This window comes from Sorex araneus, chromosome 2, assembly GCF_027595985.1.
Source record: "Sorex araneus isolate mSorAra2 chromosome 2, mSorAra2.pri, whole genome shotgun sequence".
Taxonomy (NCBI): domain Eukaryota; kingdom Metazoa; phylum Chordata; class Mammalia; order Eulipotyphla; family Soricidae; genus Sorex; species Sorex araneus.
This window is the reverse complement of record NC_073303.1, coordinates 257236666-257257039: the sequence shown is the minus strand read 5'-3', so window position 1 is coordinate 257257039 and position 20374 is coordinate 257236666. Positions and strand designations below refer to the sequence as shown.

The 20374-nt window shown below is 48.8% G+C and overlaps 1 protein-coding gene across 2 annotated transcripts; it reads left to right on the top strand.

The window, feature by feature from the left end:
* The first annotated feature begins 324 nt into the window (after positions 1-324).
* On the top strand, positions 325-19487 carry MAT2B (methionine adenosyltransferase 2 non-catalytic beta subunit). 2 transcript variants are annotated; one of them, XM_004611455.3, is made up of 7 exons: positions 325-663; positions 9518-9712; positions 12559-12673; positions 13504-13656; positions 14171-14364; positions 17422-17535; positions 18483-19487. In XM_004611455.3, the coding sequence occupies exons 1-7, from the start codon at positions 634-636 to the stop codon at positions 18651-18653; spliced, it is 972 nt and encodes a 323-aa protein (XP_004611512.1). In that variant the 5' UTR covers positions 325-633; the 3' UTR covers positions 18654-19487. The 2 variants fall into 2 exon arrangements, with proteins under 2 accessions (XP_004611512.1, XP_004611511.1); XM_004611454.2 differs by lacking the exon at positions 325-663 and adding an exon at positions 3010-3179.
* Positions 19488-20374: the final 887 nt, after the last annotated feature.

The following is a 20374-nucleotide window of genomic DNA, read 5'->3' as shown; positions in this document are numbered from 1 at the left end:
TATTAGAATTCGCTGTCATAATGCACAGCTAATAATAAGCCATTCCCCCCCCCCAGCCCCCTTTTTTTCCCTTTTTTTTTTTTTTGAATCACCCTGAGATACACAGTTTCAAAACTGTTCACGATTGCGTTTCATACAACTTCCGGACACTGGCCCCTTCACCAGTGCCCACTGCCCGCCACGCCACCCGTGTGAATAATTCATTTCCCAGCAGGGAATCAGTCGCATCACCGCTGCTGCCTCCGGCTTTTGTCCTGCAAAAGAGGAAATAGTCATAAGCCTCCGCAGGCTCCGGTTCGCTTCCTTTTCCGAGTGGGTTTTCCTAATAGTTTGCCTAATGGGCCCTCATTTGGCGGGCAATTAAACCTGGCACTTCTCATTGGGCCCTTGCGCCACGGCCACGGGGAATCAGCTGCCAGCTTACTGCCATGTGGGAGCCGGCCTGAGATTCCGGGATGGGGATCCAAATGCTAATTTAAACGGTGGGGTGAAGCCGCCGCTCACGTTTTCTGCAGCCCTGCTCTCTGCCGGCCGAACAAAGGCCCGCTGGGGTGGGGGTGGGGTGGGGTGGGGGGCGGCCCGGCTGAGACCTGCCCTGCTGTGGCTCGCTTTCCCTCGGAGGATTCTGGAATCATGCCCGAAATGCCAGAGGACATGGAACAGGTAAGAGCGAGGCTATTTAGGAAGTGAAGCATTCTGGACTCGGGCTTGCTTTCACGGCATCTCAGGGGCTGGGAAAAGCTGAGAATGTGGGTTTTTTTTTTTTTAAAGGGGGGGCGGGGGCGACCCATTTCTTTACTTAAAACATTTAGTTCTTTCAAGAGAAAACAAACTTTAATAATAGACCCTGGGTGCCAAGTTATGGAGAGCTCAGCAAAGGTTCATTAATTGACCAAAAGAAAAAAAAATACATATATATATATATGGAACCAGAAGAGTATTTCTCCATATTCATTGCAATGATGGTGAAGGTTCTATAAATAAGGAATTTGCATTTTAGGTGTGATTTTTTTTTTCTTCCCCCCAGCTTGTCTGACCTAGCAGAAATTTCTCTCTTTAACTTCTCTCTCCAGGCTGTTCTTTATAAATTGAGATTTAGCCACCACATGCATTTGAATATTGTCTGGTTTCCTTTCACACAGAAACGACCTGGCTTTATAAAGAAATTGATTAAAAAAAAATTGCTCCTAGAGATAGACCCAAGTTTTACTTGGCAAGCATCAAACTAGAGTTTGGTAATTTTTTTCTACCCCCCCACTTTTTTTTTTTTTAACAAATGCAGGCAAAAAATGGTTGCCTCCTTTGGGCTGCTGTGAGAATCCAGATGCTCTTTCTTTGTGCCTGTGCTTGAACTCTTATTTTTCTCTCTGAGAAAGGGGAGACCCAATTAAGGGTTGCAACACGGCACTGAAGAAATTCGTGGTTTGGCTTGGAAGGACGTGGATCTGCCCCACGTACCCTGGTCCTCTCTCGCTTTCTTTGTTGACTACTGGTTCTTGCTCATTTCCTGCAAAAATAATCCTCTTTGTGGTTCTCTAATAATGCTGAACTGAGGAACTGTATGTTAAGATGTGGATTAAACCCAAAATGGGGAAAACAAAACAAAAAAACGCAGTGATCTCAGGAACTTTAGGTTCACTTCCTTTTTTAGCTCTAAGAAAACTTTGTTTGCATACAAACAGCAAGCAAGAAGGGAGGGGCTGCTTAAGGAAGTCACAGGACCGATTTAAGAAAAACTATTTTTAAAGCCTGCTTATCTTATTGCTCCGAGGAACAAAAAAGAAAAAAAAAGGCCTCAAAAAAAATTCAACCAGTGGTCAGGATTGGGGCGACTTTCTGGGGGAGATAACGCATGGATCTGGAAAAAAAACTTTTTTTTTTTTTTAAATTTTTGATTGCTGGCAACTGTTGCTTTTTCTGCATGCCTGTCCCAGCCCGGGCTGCAGCAGATTTGGTGCTTTGGAATCCCAGAGGTCCGCCTTGCAGGCTGGCAGGAGTCTGCGTCCTCAGGACTGTTGTTTCTGTCTTTAACTTCGGGAAAGAAAAGCTGGGCGCTGGCCAAGCCTTACTGGAGTTCCCCGCGGTTGCCAGTCTTGCTGCGGCTCCCAGGGCACTACTTACTCCCTGTCCTTCGGTCTCCACCACCCCCTGAATTCGGGAGACCACCAAGGTCTTATTTCCAGATTCTTACTCTGTAATCAAGAGTAAAGTCTGAGAATCAAAATTCTTAAGAGCCCCCCCAATAATGCATACTTTCTGCACTCTTTCTGCAACCTTAAAAAATTATATACACCTATGTGCATATGTATGTGCACATATATATATATATATACCAGTTATAAAAATAGTTTGACATCTTTGGGATTTCACAAGCCTACCTTTTTATAGCATCTCTGAAAGACTAATGGATTCTTAATGACTCAGGATCCAACATTTTAATTTTTGTAACTTGTTTTTGAAAAAAATTTTTTTAATCCCCCGAAAAAAAGCAATAGAAATAAGCGATTCTATTGCTCCAGAAACAAGCCCACCGTGTTTTCCTCCCTCCTGTCACACCAGCCCATTTCTTTAAAATCTTCCTTTCCCTCTTTCTATCACTTCATCCTCCTGTTAGGCAGTGCATGCGCGCCCCCCTGCAAACTTCTTGGCCTGTTCCACTCTATCCTCTGTGTCGTCTCCGGGAGGGGAGAAGCCTGCGGGCGAGTCCACCAGCCTGCCCCGCCCCGCCCCTCCTCGCCTCGCCTCCTGCCCCCAAACCGCTTGTTTTTCCCCGCGCTCGGGGCCGCCCTTTGTTTGTAGTACCCCTTTAAGAGCCGGCGCGTGGGCCGGGAGCGCCCCTCCCACCCCGCCCTGCCCCACAGCGTGCCCGCCCCTTTTCCCGGGGCGTCCGCCGGCGTGGCCAATCGGCGCGCGCGCTCTTGGCGGAAGCCGGAAGCGGCGGCGGCCGGGTGGGCGGGCCGGCCGGGGAGCTAAGGGAGGCGGGCCTGGAGCCCGGGGCCAGAGAAGGAGTAGGAGGGGGTAGGAGGAGGGGGAACGGGAGCAGGAGCAGGAGCCTGAGCAGGACCCTGAGCAGGAGCAGGCGGCCCGCGGAGGCCGGCGGCGCGAAGACGGCGGGGATGGTGGGGCGGGAGAAGGAGCTCTCCATCCACTTCGTCCCCGGCGACTGCCACCTGGTGGAGGTGAGGCGGCCCCGGGCCCGGGGTGGTGGGCGTCGGGCCCTGGGGACCTGCAGGGGCCGGGGGCGCGCACTTGTTTCCAGCCCCCCCTCCCCCGGGGGGCCGGGCGCCTGCACCCCCTTGGCCCCGGAGCTGGGGAGCCGCGGCCGGGCGGCACCTCCCAGTTTGTTTACCTCGTGCATGCGCGCCCCGCCGTGCTTCCTCCCGCTTTGCAGCCTGAGCTTGCAAAAAACAACCCAGAAAACGGGCAGGTCGGTTTCTCTTGGCGCTCTTCTGCCTGGCCCCGGGATGGGATTTTCTTGCAAGTTTCGGATTTGATGTTTTGAGCTCCTGCCCTCCTTCCTTGGGTATCTTAGAACTTGGAGGCAGTGCGAAGGCACCTTCATCTTACTAAGGGAGTGAGCTGTGGAAAGCAAGGGGGACCTCCCTGCCCCCTCCTAGCCCAAGGGAATGAAGATCCCACTTGGTCCCAGCCATTGTTATGCAGTGAATGTGCTTAATTATTTTTGCTTGCCTAACCTCCAGGGAGGTGAGGGCTTTTGCTCTCTCTCTCTCTTTTTTGGTTGGTTGGTTCTTTTGTTTTTTTTTGGGGGGGGGGCGGGCGGCTCCATTTTGCAGATGCGAACATCAGCGTCTAGCAAGGGAGCTCTTAGCTCCCCCCCCAGAGTTCATCCATGCAGCTAGAATTGGAATTGTTACGTCTGTGTCTCCGGCTCTGCATCAGTAGGGGGGGTTACATAAAAGCAGCTTATTTCTGTGCATTCCTTCTCCACATCCTGCCTTCCCAGGGGTTCTATTCCAGCCTTCAGTGCCATTTATGAATCCGCAGAATCTGGTGCTCCCGGGGATAAGGGAACTTGTTCAGTGCTCAGACACCTAATCTCTCTTCTAAGGAGGGGAAGGGGTTGGCTGGTTTTCATAATGCAAAATTAGTGTGCTGCAGCTCCAGTCTCCGCAAGTAAGGTAGGGATGATGAGCTATTTAAACTTTAAACTTCTGTAACGTTCCGGTGTGCCCTAGACAGAGAGAGCGTAAGTTTACTATGTTGCACTATTTTTAAAGAGACTTTAGGTTTTGCAAGAATGTTTCTGATCTCCGGCCCTTTAAAAAAAAAAAATCTACTGGAAGAGATCTTACAGGAGGTCAGGATCTTACCTTGCTTGCTTGCCACTGGGAGTGGCCCCACGACAAAAGAAATCTCTCTGGTTTCTGCACACCAGCAACAGGCAGTTAAGTTCGCTGTAACTTACACTGCCCGTCAGATGGTTATAAAAATTGTTCAAAAAAGTGAATTTGTAACCAGACCAAATATTTTTAACTTACTGGTTTATGTTAAGTGGGCAGTTTTTAAAATTTTATTCTGAGCTCTTGGGATGTTTTGACAATTTATGGGTGGTGCAGAAGTAGTTCTTGGAGTAATAGTTCAAAATATTAAAAAGTTTATGTGAAAATCCATGTCTACGTCTTTACATAACTAAAGCTGTCGGTGGAGCGATGGTACAGGAGGTAAGGCAACTTGCCTTGGCGTCTGGCGGGCCTAGGTTAGGTTATGGGTATCCCATAAGGTTCGCTGGCTGGCACCACCAGCGGGAGTGATTCGAATATCCCTGGGTTAAGGGATATGACACACACAAAACACTAAAATAGCTTATAGCCATGAATAGGCTCATAATTTTCTTGCATTTCGTCCCAGGCACCAGAGGAGAAAACAGGAAGAAATTTTTAGCGTCTACTCATTTCAGAGCGGTGTTTATTTCATTTCCTAGCCCATAATAAATCTGTAGTGCTTTTAAATTTTTATTTATTTTTTAATTTTAATTTTATTTTATTTTATTTTTTACTGTGGAAACAGGAGTGCTCTTTGGGAGAGAGCTTTTCGGGAAAGATGCCTTACTCTCTGCATGGAGCTGGTGTGTCTGTCCCTTCTGGGATCAGGATCAAAGTTAGTGCCCCGGAGGTGAGGCCATTGCTTCCAAAAGAGGAAGTAGAGTAACTTCTCAGTACCATGGTGGGTGATGGAGCAGAAAAAAACTTAAATCTTGGTGAAACCAAACTGTAAAAGTCAAATCGATGGAAACATCCCAATATTCATTTGACTAGATCATTAAACAAGACAAATTTAATTTCTGATGCTAACTTCCCACCCCCTTCCTTTTGACTGCTGGCAAAAACCTTTATAATTCATAGTGTTACATTGTGCAGCTTCTTACTTGCCAGGCAATGATTACTCTTCAAATCCCTGCTTTTTTTTTTTTCTCTTTCTCTCTTCCTTTTCTTTCTTTTTCCTTTCCTTTCATTTCCTTCTTTCTTTACTTTTTTCTTTTTCTTCCTCTTCCTCATCCCCTTTTTCTTTCTCTTTCTCTTCCTCTTTTCCTTCTTCCTCATCCCTTTTTTCTTTTTCTTCCTCTTTCCTTTTTCTTCCTCTTCCTCATCCCCTCTTCTTTCTCTTCCTTTCCTTTTTTCTCTTTCTTCCTCTTCCTTATCCTCTTTTTCTTTTCTCTTTTTTCTTTCTTTCTCTCTTCCTTTCTTTTTCTTCCTCTTTTTCTCCTTCCTTCCTTCCTTTCTTTCTTTCTTTCTTTCTTTCTTTCTTTCTTTCTTTCTTTCTTTCTTTCTTTCTTTCTTTCTTTCTTTCTTTCTTTCTTTCTTTCTTTCTTTCTTTCTTTCTTTCTTTCTTTCTTTCTTTCTTTCTTTCTTTCTTTCTTTCTTTCTTTCTTTCTTTCTTTTCCCTCTCTGCCTTTCCGGGTGGGGGGTTCAGGGGGCTCAGGAGTGCTTCCCAGTAGAACCTGCCTCAGCTGGTTGTTGGCCTGGGTTGCCAGCCAGGCAGTGCTTTGGGGGCCCCCCAGAGTCTGAGGGATCAGCATGCAGTGCTGAGAGGTTTGAACTAGACAAGAATTGTCTACCCTGCCTAGCAAACCAAAACGCCATTTTTATTGGGGCGCCATGATTTACAAAACTGTTAATGATGGAGGATTTTGTGCATGTAGTGTTCCAACACCACCTCTAAATACTGACAGTGACTTATGAGAAGTTATTTTCTCCACCAAACCTACTTGTTTTTATTAAAATGTATCTTTTCAGGGGCCTGCGAGATAGTCCAGTGGGTAGAGCACTTGCTTGCATGCTCCTGATGTGGATTCTATCCCCAGCTCCCTGTAGGGCTTCTGAGCACCCCCAGGAGTGATTCCTGGAACCCCCGAACACCACTGGATGTGGCCCACCCACATTCCCCCACCACCAAAAACAAAAAGTACTCTATTTCTGGAGTGGAGAGTCTTTGCTAATTAGTGCTGTATTTTACAGACCTGAGGTGCTCTAAATTATAAGGTCACCTGGGCTTGTTTTTAAAAGCCACTGAAGGGGCTGGAGCGATAGCACAGTGGGTAGGGTGTTTGCCTTGCACGTGGCTGACCTGGGTTCGGATTCCCAGCATCCCATAGGGTCCCCTGAGCACCGCCAGGAGTAATTCCTGAGTGTAGAGCCAGGAGTAACCCCTGTGCATTGCCAGGTGTGACCCAAAAAGCAAAAAAAAAAAAAAAAAAAGCGCCACTGAAAAGCAAAAATCCTCATCACCAGCCCCTTTAGAAGATGCTTCTCTGTTTCACCCACTCGGATCATTGCAGGTAGAGTGAGGGTGGAAACTGGAGTCCAGGTTTTATACTCACTAGCGTCCTTTGGGGATCCTGGTGGTGCTTCTTTGACCTTTTCCAACAGAAAGATGGTGTTACTTCCATCAAGATAAATGACAATTGTTAGGGCTTAGAGAATGCAAATTTGTCCCCCGGGGAGTCTTGAACTTGGCCAGAGTTCAGGATCATGGTTCTCCAAACAGTTGGCAGTTTACCTTTGTCAGGTCAGCACCATCTGGGCCCTTGTTAGACAGAAATCTTAGTGACTCTCAAAGACTTGCAGGGGCGAGGTGGAGGGGTTGGGTGCCCCACTGGCCTGCTCTAGCCCTTCAGCAAAAATGAAGAAACTCAGAAGAAACCATAATCCTGGCCTTTGGTAGACTTCTCTCTGGCCTCTCTGTAGTATTTACCCTGTGAGCATTGTTTGCTGGTGGTATCTTTACTAAATGTGGCTTCTTTTCTTTTTTTTTTCTCTTTTTGCATTTTGGGTCACACCCAGCAATGCACAGGTTTCACTCCTGGCTCTGCACTCTTACCCCTGGCAATGCTCAGGGGACCTTATGGGATGCTGGGAATCACCCGGTTGGCCACGTGCAAGGCAAACGCCCTACCCTCTGGGCTATCACTCCAGCCTCCATTGGCTTGTTTTCTTTTTGGGTCACACCCAGTGGTGCTCAGGAGTTACTCCTGACTCTGCACTCAGGAATTAATCCTGTTTACTCCTGGCATGCTGGGGAGAACATATGGGATGCCGGATCTTCGAACCCGGATTGTCCGCATGCAAGGCAAACGCCCTACCTGCTGTGCTATCTCTCTGGCCCCTTGACATGTTTTCTTCCCTTTACAGTTGAACCTGTGTAGAGCTGGTTTCTTGCCAGGACTCAAGGAGTCAATTTTACTGGCTGAATTCCTTGTTTTTCCTAGATCAGCTGACTTACAGCCAGGTTATGCATCCTAAAGCAATAGATTAATTTTCCATCGGTTTTTAAAATGTCTTGGAATTGGCCGAAGCAGTGAAAAATATATATATTTAAGATATATCTCTTTATCTTTCAGCTCTTTGATTTCAGAGTTTTCTGTTGCTAAATATAGCTAGGTCTTGTGGGCCCTTTTTAAAAAATAGATTCTCTGCAGTTGGTAGGATGCAGGGCTAAGAATTGCTGAGTTGAGAGAAGGGCTCAGATTGGTTGTGGGTACATATTTAAAGCAAATGTTGACTCTTTCCAAGAATCTTTCGGGAAAGAAACTTGATGTGACTCTCTTGGGAAGAAGAAGATTTTGAGAGTTCTTTTGTTGTGAGTTGGAGTTTGTTTATGGAGGGTTCAGCCCACGGCCTTATGCTAAACTTGAGCTGTCTTCCTGCCCCAAGAAAGCCAAATTCGAAAATGTACCCTGGGAACATAACACTATTGCCGAAATAATAGTCCCTTTGAATTGCAGTGTGGGTGGAATGTTCTTCCTGGTTGAATGGAATGTTCTTCCTGGTTAGCAGGGATCAGGTTAAAAGATTTTCCCTTGCTTTTCTTTTGATCCTTTATTTACTTTTCGCCGGAAACATAGGAACATTTATTTACTAGTTTGGCCAGACATAGAGTAATAGTGCCAAAGCACGACAGAAGCTTCCCTTTACACAGTCCGCTGTGAAGTCAGAGTCTGTTCATGTGAACCTGTCATCTAACATGATGTATCAGAGAAAGTTTGGCACTCAGACTGTAGGTGAGGGGCTGGAGTGATGGCGCAGCTGTCCCAGGTTCGATTCCTGACACCCCGTATGGCTGCTTCAGGAGTGAGCCCTGCGCACTGCTGGGTGTAGCCCTAACACCCCTTCCAAAAAACCTCAGGTGTGATCCCCTAAGCCCAGTGGGTTTCCTTGAGCAATGAGCTGAGAGTACCCCCTGAACCCTGCTGGGTGGGGCCCCTCGGCCCCTGCCCCACCCCCCAAATAAAAACGGGGCCAGCAGGACCAACAAAAACAACTTTAAGTTAAGACCAGAAGTGACTTTTTTTTTTCCCTTTGGCTTTTTGGGTCACACCCGGCAATGCACAGGGGTTACTCCTGGCTCTGCACTCAGGAATTAACTCCTGGCAGGGCTTAGGGGACCATATGGAATGCTGGGCTTCGAACCCAGGTCAGCCACGTGCAAGGCAAACGCCTTACCACTGTGCTATTGCTCCAACCCCAATAGCTTAAATGTTTCAACTGGCCATTAATGTAATTATGTTTAAAGCTAGTGATTTTTTTTTTTTTGGTCGGTACATTCTTATTAAGCCAAGAACATCATTTAAATTGTGGTTCATCACTCCTATGTATATCATTGATCTATCAAAATGAGAAATTTCTATTAACATTGGAAGAGTTCTAAGTTAGGTCGCTGGTACCACGTGGGCCCCCAGCGCTGCTGGGAGCACCGCTTCAATAAAACGTTCATCTTCGGAGGGAAAGCCACAGCCAACAGTACTTGGGGGTCAGTGCCGTGCGCTGAATCCAGGGCTCCTGCATGCAGACCAAGCTCTCTGGCCCTGTGAAGACTTTTTTTTTTTTTTTTTTCAAGATGATGCCGTTAGAATAATCTTGATTCTAAATTAAGGTGTGGGACAGGACTCCAGCTGCTGAGACCGAACGGACTTGTCCTTTGAATGCACGGTGGTGGTGAGTCATTTCTTGGAGAGCTGTCTCGGACACAAACGGTCCTTTCCCCTCCCTCCACCCTTCAGGAGGAAGTGAACATCCCCAGCCGGCGGGTTCTCGTCACCGGGGCCACAGGGCTTCTCGGCAGAGCCGTGTACAAAGAATTCCAGCAGAATAACTGGCATGCAGTTGGCTGCGGTTTCCGGAGAGCAAGACCAAAATTTGAACAGGTTAATCTGTTGGACTCTGCTGCGGTTCATCACATCATTCATGATTTTCAGGTAGGGGTCATTCCCTCTCTCCCTCTCTCTCTCCCTCCTCCTGGCTCTGCACTCAGGAATGACTCCTGGTAGTGCTTAGGGGCCGACCCGTGTTCGATTCCTCCGCCCCTCTCGGAGAGCCCGGCAAGCTACCGAGAGTATGGAGCCCACACGGCAGAGCCTGGCAAGATCCCCGTGCATATTGGGTATGCCAAAAACAGTAACAATAAGTCTCTCAATGAGAGACAATACTGGTGCCCACTCGAACAGATCGATGAGCAATGGGATGACAGTGACAGTGCTTAGGGGACTATATGGGATGTCAGGGATTGACCCGGGTTGACCACCTGCAAAGACAAATGTCCTACCTGCTTTGGTCCCTTTTACAACGTGTTTGGAGACTGTAGACAATATCCGCTCTCTATAGGAAGTTAGAGTACCTCAGCGCTAACTGATAAAGCAACAAGTTTAGTGTTTTTTTTTTAAACATAGCAAAGAAAATGCAATCCTGACAATTGTTGGGTGCAAGGTGCTAAAGGGTGTGAGAATCTGTTAGACCTGGGGTTGAGCCTGGTGACTCTCAGGAAGAAGCCAGGTTGATGAGCCGTGAGTGAGGTGGTTTGCCTTTCTTCCCTTCCATGCTCTCGTCTCAGCCGAGGTCACGCACCTGAGTTGTGATTCTCTTACCTGCTTGTTTCTGTGTGATGGTGGTCACACTTGTAGCTTCTGGGATCCCAGGGGGCCGTGCTGCTGGCCTCTCCACCCCCACCCCCCAAGCTGGTTGGTGCCTGGACCCAGCTCACAGCTGTTAGCTAGCCCTCAGACCCCAAACCCCAAGTTCTCTCGTAGGCCTGGATTCAAGCATTTTGTAGAGAATTAAAAGTTCAGGGAGTATTTGCCAAGTACCATTTTCTTGGCAAATATTATCGGCAGGGGCTGGAGTGATAGCACAGCAGGGAGGGTGTTTGCCTTACACTCGGCCAACCCGGGTTCGATTCCCAGCATCCCATAGGGTCCCCTGAGCACCGCCAGGAGTAGTTCCTGAGTGCATGAGCCAGGAGTAAACCCTGTGCATTGCCAGCTGTGACCCAAAAACCAAAAAAAAATATATATATATAGCAAACCTTACAACACTACAAGATTGCCCCTATAACCTCCAATTTCTTTTCTTTTTTTTTTTTTAAATTTTGTTTGTTGGGGCCACACCAGGGTCTACTCTTGCCTCTGTGTTCAGAGATCACTCCGGTAGGCTCAAGGGGGACCACATGGGGTGCCTGCAATCAAACCCGGGTGAGCCACGAGCAAGGCAAGCATCTTACCTGCTTGTGCGCTCTCTCTGGCCCCAACATCAGCTCCATCTTCTAAGCCACACAGACTCTGAAGTAGCTTGCTGGCCGTGACTGCAGAAACCTTTAGTCAGTTGCTGCTTCTCTGCTTCCAATCGGGTTGGGATGAGATCAAGGGTTGGAGCGTTTTCCCAGCAGTCCAAGGCACATCGCACAGTGGCCACGGTCCCAGGCTGCCGTCGGCTCTGAGGCCGAGCTGGCGCGGGCAGGGCCATGTACGGGCTCCCTCCACCTGTCTCACCCCATCTGCCAGGGAGCGAGCCTTTTCCACTCAGCCCTCTAGTCCTCCTGGTGACGTTTGGCTCCTCAGGTCCCAAGAGTCTGCCCGGCTGGGTCCTTGCCTCTGTATCATTGTTTGCCTCAAGGGGTGCTAGCAGAGCCAGGAGCATGGGAGAGGCTTCAGGTGTATAGACATGAGGAAGATTGGGGGGGAGGGGACAAGTAATTTTCATATATTTCCCCCCCCGGGGGGCTGGAGCAATAGCACAGCGGGTAGGGCATTTGTCTTGCACGTGGCCGACCCGGGTTCGATTCCCAGCATCCCATATAGTCCCCTGAGCACACCACCAGGGGTAATTCCTGAGTGCAGAGCCAGGAGTAGCTCCTGTGCATCGCCAGGCGTGACCCAAAAAGCATATATTCCCCCCCCCTCCTGAAAATGGGGCAGTAGGCCACATTAAGTTTGGGAATTTCTGTGCTAGATTATGAAACCGTTGCAGAAGATATAGAAACGGCATGCTCTAGAAGGCTTGGCTGTTTTCCTGCATAGCTGACTCTTTTTCTGTTTTCTTCCTGGAAAGGGGGTTACCCACTTGGTGCTCAGGAGGCAGCAGGGCCCCGGGGTTCCCGGCAGGGGCCTGACCCTGTGCTGCTCGCTCGGGCCTCGTGGTCCCGGGCCTTGCCTGGGCCATCCCTCTGCAGTTGCTGTGGCTTCCAGGGCTGTGCTCAGGGGACCGTGTGGTGCCTGGGACCGGCCCAGCCCCCACCCTCTCTCCAGGCCCAGCTTCCTTTATAGCTCTCCCAGATCTGCACTTTGGTGTTAGATCCACAATTGATCATCCTCAACTGAATGTGTCCCTAAATATTTAAAAATATTTAAATATATTTAAAAACATTTTAAAAAGACTTACTCAATAAGTAGGTTGGCGGATATTCATTACAGAAATTGTGGTTTCTTTTCGTCCATCAGACTCCGGGAGCAGGGCTCGTTTTGGCTTCGAAATAGGGTTGTTGATAGGGTTTTGTCTGTTTCGGCTTGGTGATCAACCAAATCGCTGTCTTTCAGGCCTTGCTACCTGTTTTGCGGAAGCTCGAGCCTTGGAGGGAAAGGGCAGTGTGACAAGGCTTCCGATTCCAAGTACCTGGAGGTTCTAGTCGAAGGACAGTGTTTCGGTTGAAGGGCCTTGGTTGGTTTAAGGAATGTTTCTGTGGTGGGAGTGAGTTTGCCTCTGGACGGCTGTGGTTTTTCTCCGTCCCGTTCCTTCCTGGGGCTAAAAGACTCCCGACTGCCCTAATTTCCAGCCTCATGTCGTCGTCCACTGCGCGGCGGAGCGGAGGCCAGATGTCGTGGAGAACCAGCCAGATGCGGCTTCTCAGCTGAACGTGGACGCTTCTGGGAACCTGGCGAAGGAAGCAGGTGATGGGGGTTCATAAAAATGTTCACGGAGGATGATTTTCATTATTTATCTGCTTAGAGGCAACTCCTGGCTCTGCACTCAGGAATTATTCCTGGCAGTGCTCAGGGGGACCCCTATGGGATGCCGGGGATTGAACCCAGTTCGCCGGCTCGCAAGGCAGATGCCCTACCCACTGTCCTGTTGCTCCGGCTCCACAGAAGATAACCTGAAATTTTTGTGGGGGTCACGTTGGTTTACAGGCTGTAAATGTCTTACATGTTGCCAGGGGTGCAGTGTTGGCGCCCCCCCCCCCAAAAAAAAAAAGAGAAGAAAAAAGAAAGTGCTGGTCTTCTCCATGGTTCTTGGACCTCCTTGCCCTGTTCATTCTATTCCACCTTCCTCCTGGCTGACCTCCATTCTGTGATCAGAGCCCAGAGCTTTGTTGTGGAAATTGGAAACGGTTTTAATGTCTTTGTTGTTTTGTGTTTTTATTGTTGGTTTTTGGGGTTTTTTTGTATTTTTTTGTTTTCTGTTTTGGGGCCACACCCGGCAGTGCTCAGGGGTCACTCCTGGTGGACCTGGGGGACCCTATGGGATGTTGGAGATCGAACCCAGGTCTGCCACGTGCAAGGCAAGCACCGGACCCGCTCCAGCCCCTGCCGCTGTGTGGCAACTATGAAAGCCATGGAATATAGAGCGAGATGGTTTTTTTCTTTTTCTTCGTTCTGTTTTTTCCAGTTTTACCACGTGGTCGACGATGAAGGCGTTAAAAGTGCCAGTGGCGAGTAACGTTCTCTGGTAACTCAATCCTGTTTCATTTCATTTCATTTCATTTCCTTTTTCCCGGTAGCTGCAATCGGAGCCTTCCTGATCTACATCAGCTCAGATTACGTGTTCGATGGAACGAACCCCCCTTACAGAGAGGAGGACATACCCAGTCCCCTAAATCTGTACGGCAGGACGAAACTCGAGGGTGAAAAGGCTGTCCTGCAGAACAATTTAGGTAAGACACACTCTCTGCCACCGCCCCCCCCCAACTGTGCCGCCCCTTTTTATTTATTTATTTATTTATTTATTTTCCTTTCTTTTTTTTAAAATATTTTATTTTTTGCTTTTTGGGTCACACCTGGCGATGCACAGGGGTTACTCCTGGCTCTGCACTCAGGAATTACTCCTGGCTGTGCTCAGGGGACCCTATGGGATGCTGGGATTCAAACCCGGGTTGGCCGCGTGCAAGGCAAATGCCCCACCCACTGTGCTATCGCTCCAGCCCCCGCCCCTTTTTATTTATGAGATGTTCAGGGCGAGAGAGGGGAACAGGGATCTCGAAAACAGCAGGCCAGTACGTTGCTTGCGTCTAGGTGCTAGGTGCGTGTTGTGTTTGATGCATGCGTGGGTGCCTGCCGGGAGGGTGGGGGGAAGAGGCTCCATTGGGAACTGTTGGGAGTGAAGGTTCTCCGGGTTGGGCCACCCCCCACACACACACTCGAACCCTAGCCGCGCCTTTGTCGTTGCAGGAGCTGCCGTCCTGCGGATCCCCGTGCTGTACGGCGAAGTGGAGAAGCTGGAGGAGAGCGCCGTGACCGTCATGTTCGACAAGGTCCAGTTCAGCAACAAGTCGGCCAACATGGACCACTGGCAGCAGCGCTTCCCCACGCACGTCAAGGACGTGGCCAGCGTGTGCCGGCAGCTGGCAGAGAAGAGGATGCTGGTGAGAGTCCCTCACCCCCGGGCCAGACTGGGGGGCGCTGAGTGCCGCCCTGAGAGGGACGCGGCACTCGGGTTTAAGTTTATTTCTCAGATACTGCACCCTGCATTGGTTTATTACGTTATTATTATTAATGATGATGATGATGATAATATAATAATAATATTTTTATTTATTATTATTATTTTCCACTATATCCCTGTCACTGGGCTGGAGCGATAACACAGCGGTAGGGCGTTCGCCTTTCATGCAGCCGACTCGTGTTCGATTCTTCCGCCCCTCTCGGAGAGCCCGGCAAGCTACCGAGAGTATCACTCCCCATGGCGTAGTGGATATGCCAAAAACAGTAACAGTAAGTCTCACATTGAGACAGACGTTACTGGTGCCCGCTCGAGCAAATCGATGAACAACGGGATGACAGTGTTGTTGTTCATTGAATTACTCGAGCGAGTGCTGGTAACGTCTCCATTCCTCCCAGCCCTGAGATTTTAGCAGCTTCTCCTTACTCGTCTTTCCCAGTGATTGGAGGCTCTTTCAGGGTCAGGGGATTGAGACCTGTTATTGATACTGTTTTTGGCATATCGAATATGCCATGGGAAGCTTGCCAGGCTCTGCCGTGCAGGCGGGATACTCTCGGTAGTTTGCCAGGCTCTCCGAGAAACATATATATATATTTCCCTCTCTGATTTTATGGAAAATGAGTAGGGAGTGTCTTATGATGTTGGTCCAGGAATATGTTCACTCATGCATGAGGCTCGGCCCTAGCATGTGGAAAGTGGCCTGGAGCAGGGTGGCAGTTGGGTGGTAGAGGTCAGCTGCTAGGGCTGGGTCTCTTCGGGCGGGGAGGGCTCTCACCTGCCCCTTTCTGGGGTGCCTCAAGTGGAAACAGCCTCTGGAGTGGAGTCTGGTGGCCTGGTTATGGGAGCCTCAATTTATGCTCCCTTCGGGAGAAGCAGCTGTGAGTTCTGGAGGGTAGCCGATGAGATTATCTGGTGCCAGACTTTTATTTATGTACTTATTTATTTTTCTTTTGGGGTTACACCCGGCTACGCACAGGGGTTACTCCTGGCTCTGTACACAGGAATTATTCCTGGCGGTGCTCAGAGAGGACCATATGGGACGCTGGGATTCGAACCCGGGTCATCCGCGTGCAAGGCAAACGCTCTACCCACTGTGCTATTGCTCCAGCCCCCTATTATTATTTTTTAACATGAAATTGTGGGCTGGAGAGATGGTATGGTGGGTGAGGTGCTTTCCTTGCATGCAGCTAGCCCAGGGTCCATCCCTGGCTTCACGAATGGCCCGCCAAGCACCACCAGGAGTGATTCCTGAGTTCAGTGCCAGAAGTGTGACTCCAAAACTTAAAAGACAGGATGACCGGAAGCTTTTATTATTTTTATAGTGGGTATCCTACTTGACTTTTTTTCCCCTCTCTCTCCCCTCTGTTTTTAATTTGGGACCACTCCTGGTAATGGTCAGTGGTTGCTCCTGGCTCTGCACTCAGGAGTTTCTCCTGGAGGTGTTCAGGAAACGGCATGCATTTCCAGGGGTCAAACCTGGGTCAGCCTTGTGCAAAGCAAACAACACCTATTGTACTCTTGCTCTGGCCCTGTAATAATTTAATGGCTTTTTTTTTTTAAGCCATAGTTTTTATTTTTGTGCTACAGCTGTCGATGTTCAAGGCTTACTCCTGGCTCTGCACCGAGGATCACTCCTGGTAGGGCTTGGGGGACCGTATGGTGTGCTAAGTCATCAAACAAACCCTAGTCAGCTTCGTGCCAGGCAAGCGCCCTCCCTGCTGTACTGTCTAATTGGTCTCTGGCATAATAGTTTTTAGGGAGTGACTTTTTTTTTTTTCTTTTTGGGTCACACCCGGCGATGCACAGGGGTTACTCCTAGCTCTGCACTCAGGAATCACCCCTGGCAGTGCTCAGGGGACCATATTGGATGCTGGGAATCGAACCAGGGTCGGCCGCGTGCAAGGCAAACGCCCTACCCACTGTGCTATTGCTCCAGCCCCAGGGAGTGACTCTTAAGATCTAGGCAATGCCTGAGAAAAGTCCGTGCAGGGATTTGGTGGGTTGTTTTTTTTTTTTTTTGCTTTAGTCACTTCGTAATATTTTTAATATTTGTATTTTTTCAAATACCTGAATCAAAATTAATTTTTAAAATGTGTAAGAGGGCCAGATAGAACATACATAATGAGAGATTAGGAGACTTGAGTATGTAGTGTTAGTAGGATTTTTTAAAATAACAAATTTACTTTAAAACATTCTTAAAATATGTTCTATTAAGTTTTGCTTTCAGCTTCTGTGGGTTCTGGGGGCCAGCATGGGTCAGGTTGGGCCACACCTAGTGTTGTGGGGGTCGCCAGTGGCTGGCTGTGCTCCAGGTCACACTCTTGACAGTGCCGGGAATCAGCACAATCTTGGCCCAATCAGGGCAAGCGCCTTAACTCCAGGGCTGTCTCTCCAGCCCCCTGAGCCGCTGAGGAGAATGAGAAACACTTGTTCAGCTGGACTGTGCTTTTAAAAAGTCCCCGGTGACTTCTAGGGTCCCCATGCCTAGAAGTCATGAGAGATGGTCAGAGGTTTTTTTGTTTTTTTTTTTTACTTTTAACAGATTCTTACGGCAGGCCAGAGAGAGAGAACAGTGGGTAGGGTGCTTGCCTTGCATGCAGCTGTCAGGGCTTCCTTCCCGGCACCCCGTGGGGCCGCCCAAGAACCACCAGGACTCATGCCTGAGTGCAGAACCAGAGGAAACCCTGAGCATTGCTGGTTGTGATCCCCCTCACCCCCCCTAAAATAAAAACAGCAACAAAAATACTTCTTAAGGCTAAATGCAGGAGTTTGCCTTTGTAAACACAAAGCGGAGAATCATCATAAGCATTTGCTTGCTGAAATCTCACGGGAGATGTTAAGGAACGGAAATGCTATGCCATGTTCCAGTTTCCAGGGACGTTTCTGAAAGATCTGCTTTGCCCCGAGCTCCTTGATGTTCTCTCGCCAACTGTTCGTTGACACTTGTTTGTTGACACTTGTGTTTGTGCGGCTTTGGCAGGACCCGTCCATCAAGGGGACCTTTCACTGGTCCGGCAACGAACAGATGACCAAGTACGAAATGGCCTGCGCGATCGCGGATGCCTTCAACCTCCCCAGCAGTCACTTGCGGCCTGTAAGCACGTGCCCGTTGGTTGACCCTCCGCGCCCTGCTGGGAAGGGCCTCCCCTGGGGGTCTCCTGGTAGTCCTCTCACGTTGCGTTGGCAGCATCGGATAACTCCCTTTCCTCCTCTCGGCTAGCGGCAAGCTTGCTTGTCCAGCGCTAGCAGCTTGCTTGTCTCTAAATGATGTTCACAGATGGTCACGCGTACTAATGGGAGCTTATAGAGGGAAAAGGAGAATAGTTTTTAAAACACTGAGTCACCATGAGATACACAGTTAGAAGTTTGTTCATGATCGGGGTTCAGTCCTATAATGATCCATCACCCATCCCTCCACCAGTGTCCACTTCCCACAATTTCCCTCCCTCCACCCCCCTCCCCCGCACCCAGCCTGACTCTACGGCAGGTACTTTCCTTCTCTCTCACTCTCCTCTCCCCTCCTCCTCCTCTTTACTCTCCTATTCCCTCTCCCCTCTTTACTCTCTCCTCTCCCTTCTCCTATCTCTCCTCTCCCCTCTCTCCTCTCTTCTCCCCTCTACCCCCTCTCTTTTTCCCTCTCTCCTTTTTTTTTTTTTTTTTTTTGCATTTGATTGCAATACAGCTGCTGGGCAGTTCCCAGTCTTGTTCCTGTACCAATAGAATAGTCTTCTGATGGTGGCAAGGGTTTATTTTCTGTTTCTCCAGGGAGACACAAATGAAACTTCTTGGCTTTTGTGGGGGGTCACACCCGGCGATGCACAGGGGTTACTCCTGGCTCTGCACTCACGAATTACTCCTGGTGGTGCTCAGGGGACCCTATGGGATGCTGGGAATTGAACCCGGGTTGGCTGCGTGCAAGGCAGACGCCCTACCCGCTGTGCTATCGCTCCCGAAACTTCTTGCACAAGTAAGAGTACATGACCCCTTGATGTGTGGCTGTGTGTTTATTTTTGATTATGCTCTTTTGTCTTTCCCTTGAAGATAACCGACAGTCCTGTTCTGGGAGCACAGCGTCCAAGGAACGCTCAGCTGGACTGCTCCAAATTGGAGACTTTGGGCATTGGCCAGCGGACGCCCTTCCGAGTTGGAATCAAAGAATCCCTCTGGCCTTTCCTCATCGACAAGCGGTGGAGACAAACTGTCTTTCATTAGTTTGTGTCTGTAATTTTTTTTTTTAACGGAAAGTATATATAGTATGTGGCACTTTTTAAAAAAAAAAAAGTAGTTTTGTATGCGTGCTGTTTAATTGTGACTCAGACCTTTCAGGTAAATGATGCTCTTGCACTCGTGAAATTGTCTAAAGAAGCTAAGGATAATAATAATGCCTTGTTTGAAGTAATGATTTTTCCCCTTATCATTTTGTATGTCCTGGCTTTACTTTCTATTTGAGTATAGTAAATTATGAGTCTTGACTATTTGAGAGCCAGGACAAAATGGATCTGCTGTAGAGTTTTTTTTAAGTTTTGTTCTTGTTTTTTTTTTTTTTAGGTGGGGTGTGCGTGCGTGCGTGCGTGTATGTGTAATGAATGCATTGTTAATCTCTATAACCTTTTCCTTTTCAGAGTTTTCTGGGGGGGGCAAGTATTGACACTTTTATGTTTTAAAAGTCAGATACATAGTATGAGAATCATTGATGTTCATTATCTGCTTTGCTTGAGCTCAGATCTAAATGTTTGAAGACAGAGACTTTATTTTTGCAACTTTCGTGTTGTTTCTATGCTTGAGATCTTTGAACAGTTTCCATGTGTCGTAACTCCCACAGCTCCCCCTCGGGGGCCTCAGCTCTCCGTGGCAGCACACGGTGAGCCCCTGAGAGAATGCGCCTGTGTATTTTTGTAATATATCCGAAACCTGTCATTTACACTCCATGTCACTCAGCATTGATGTGTCTGTGTGACAATCCTGATCATAATGGGCCTAGTAAGTCTTCTGACCATCTGACCATTCGTGAAGAAGGATAATAAACACTTCCTAGTGGCATGACGACGCTCTTGTGTTCTTGCCTGTCCTTCTTTCCTCAACGAAGGGATCAGAATTGCAAAACACCTGATCTTGACTGGCTTCTCCCTTCTCGGAGTTGGTTCTGCCACGTGACATCTGGTGCCTGCCAGAGACCCGAGCTGACAGATCCTCAGACACAGTAAAGGAACCCAAATGTGGGCTCTTTCAGATACTCCAGCTCCGTGTCACCTCAGTACATTTTAAATATGAATACCGGTGCAATCACGGTAAATATCTATAAAGAACATTGCCCCCGAGCGCAGAGTATTTGAATTCATGTTGCCTTAGCCCTCAGGGTAGCTGTGGCCCTTTGATGAAGCAGCAGGCACACTTCACCTAACAGGGTTGCTTTCTCTTCTGTTAGATTCTCAGAAGTAGAACTGTAAGTACCATTCAGGTGGGGTTTTTTTTTTTTTTTGAGGCACATCCAACTATTTTCTGGGGGCGGGTGCACGATCTCGCCTTGCCATCACCAACACAGAAACGTACCCTTGGTGGCGGGGTAGGTGGGGAGAGCAGGGCGAGGGGGCGAAGGGCTGCTCCTGGCTCGGTGCTTGGATCAAGCATGGGTCAACCACATCCAAGAACGGGAAGCACCCAAGCTCCTTGCCCCTTCAAACTTGTTTTCATAATTTTGAGCCACACCAGGCAGTGCTCAGGGATCATTCCTGGTGGGGCTCCGGGGATGGGACCCAGGGTCTGCCTCGTGCCAAACAGGAGGCAAATCTCTCTCCTCTGCCACACCTGGGGTTCATTCACTGCCTGGCCTTCACTGTGGGTGTTTCATTCCAGAACAGGGACCCCTGCTGCCTGGGGACAAGAAGGCCAATCTCACTGCAAGTGACTCAGCCGCCAAGGCAGGACTGGGGGAG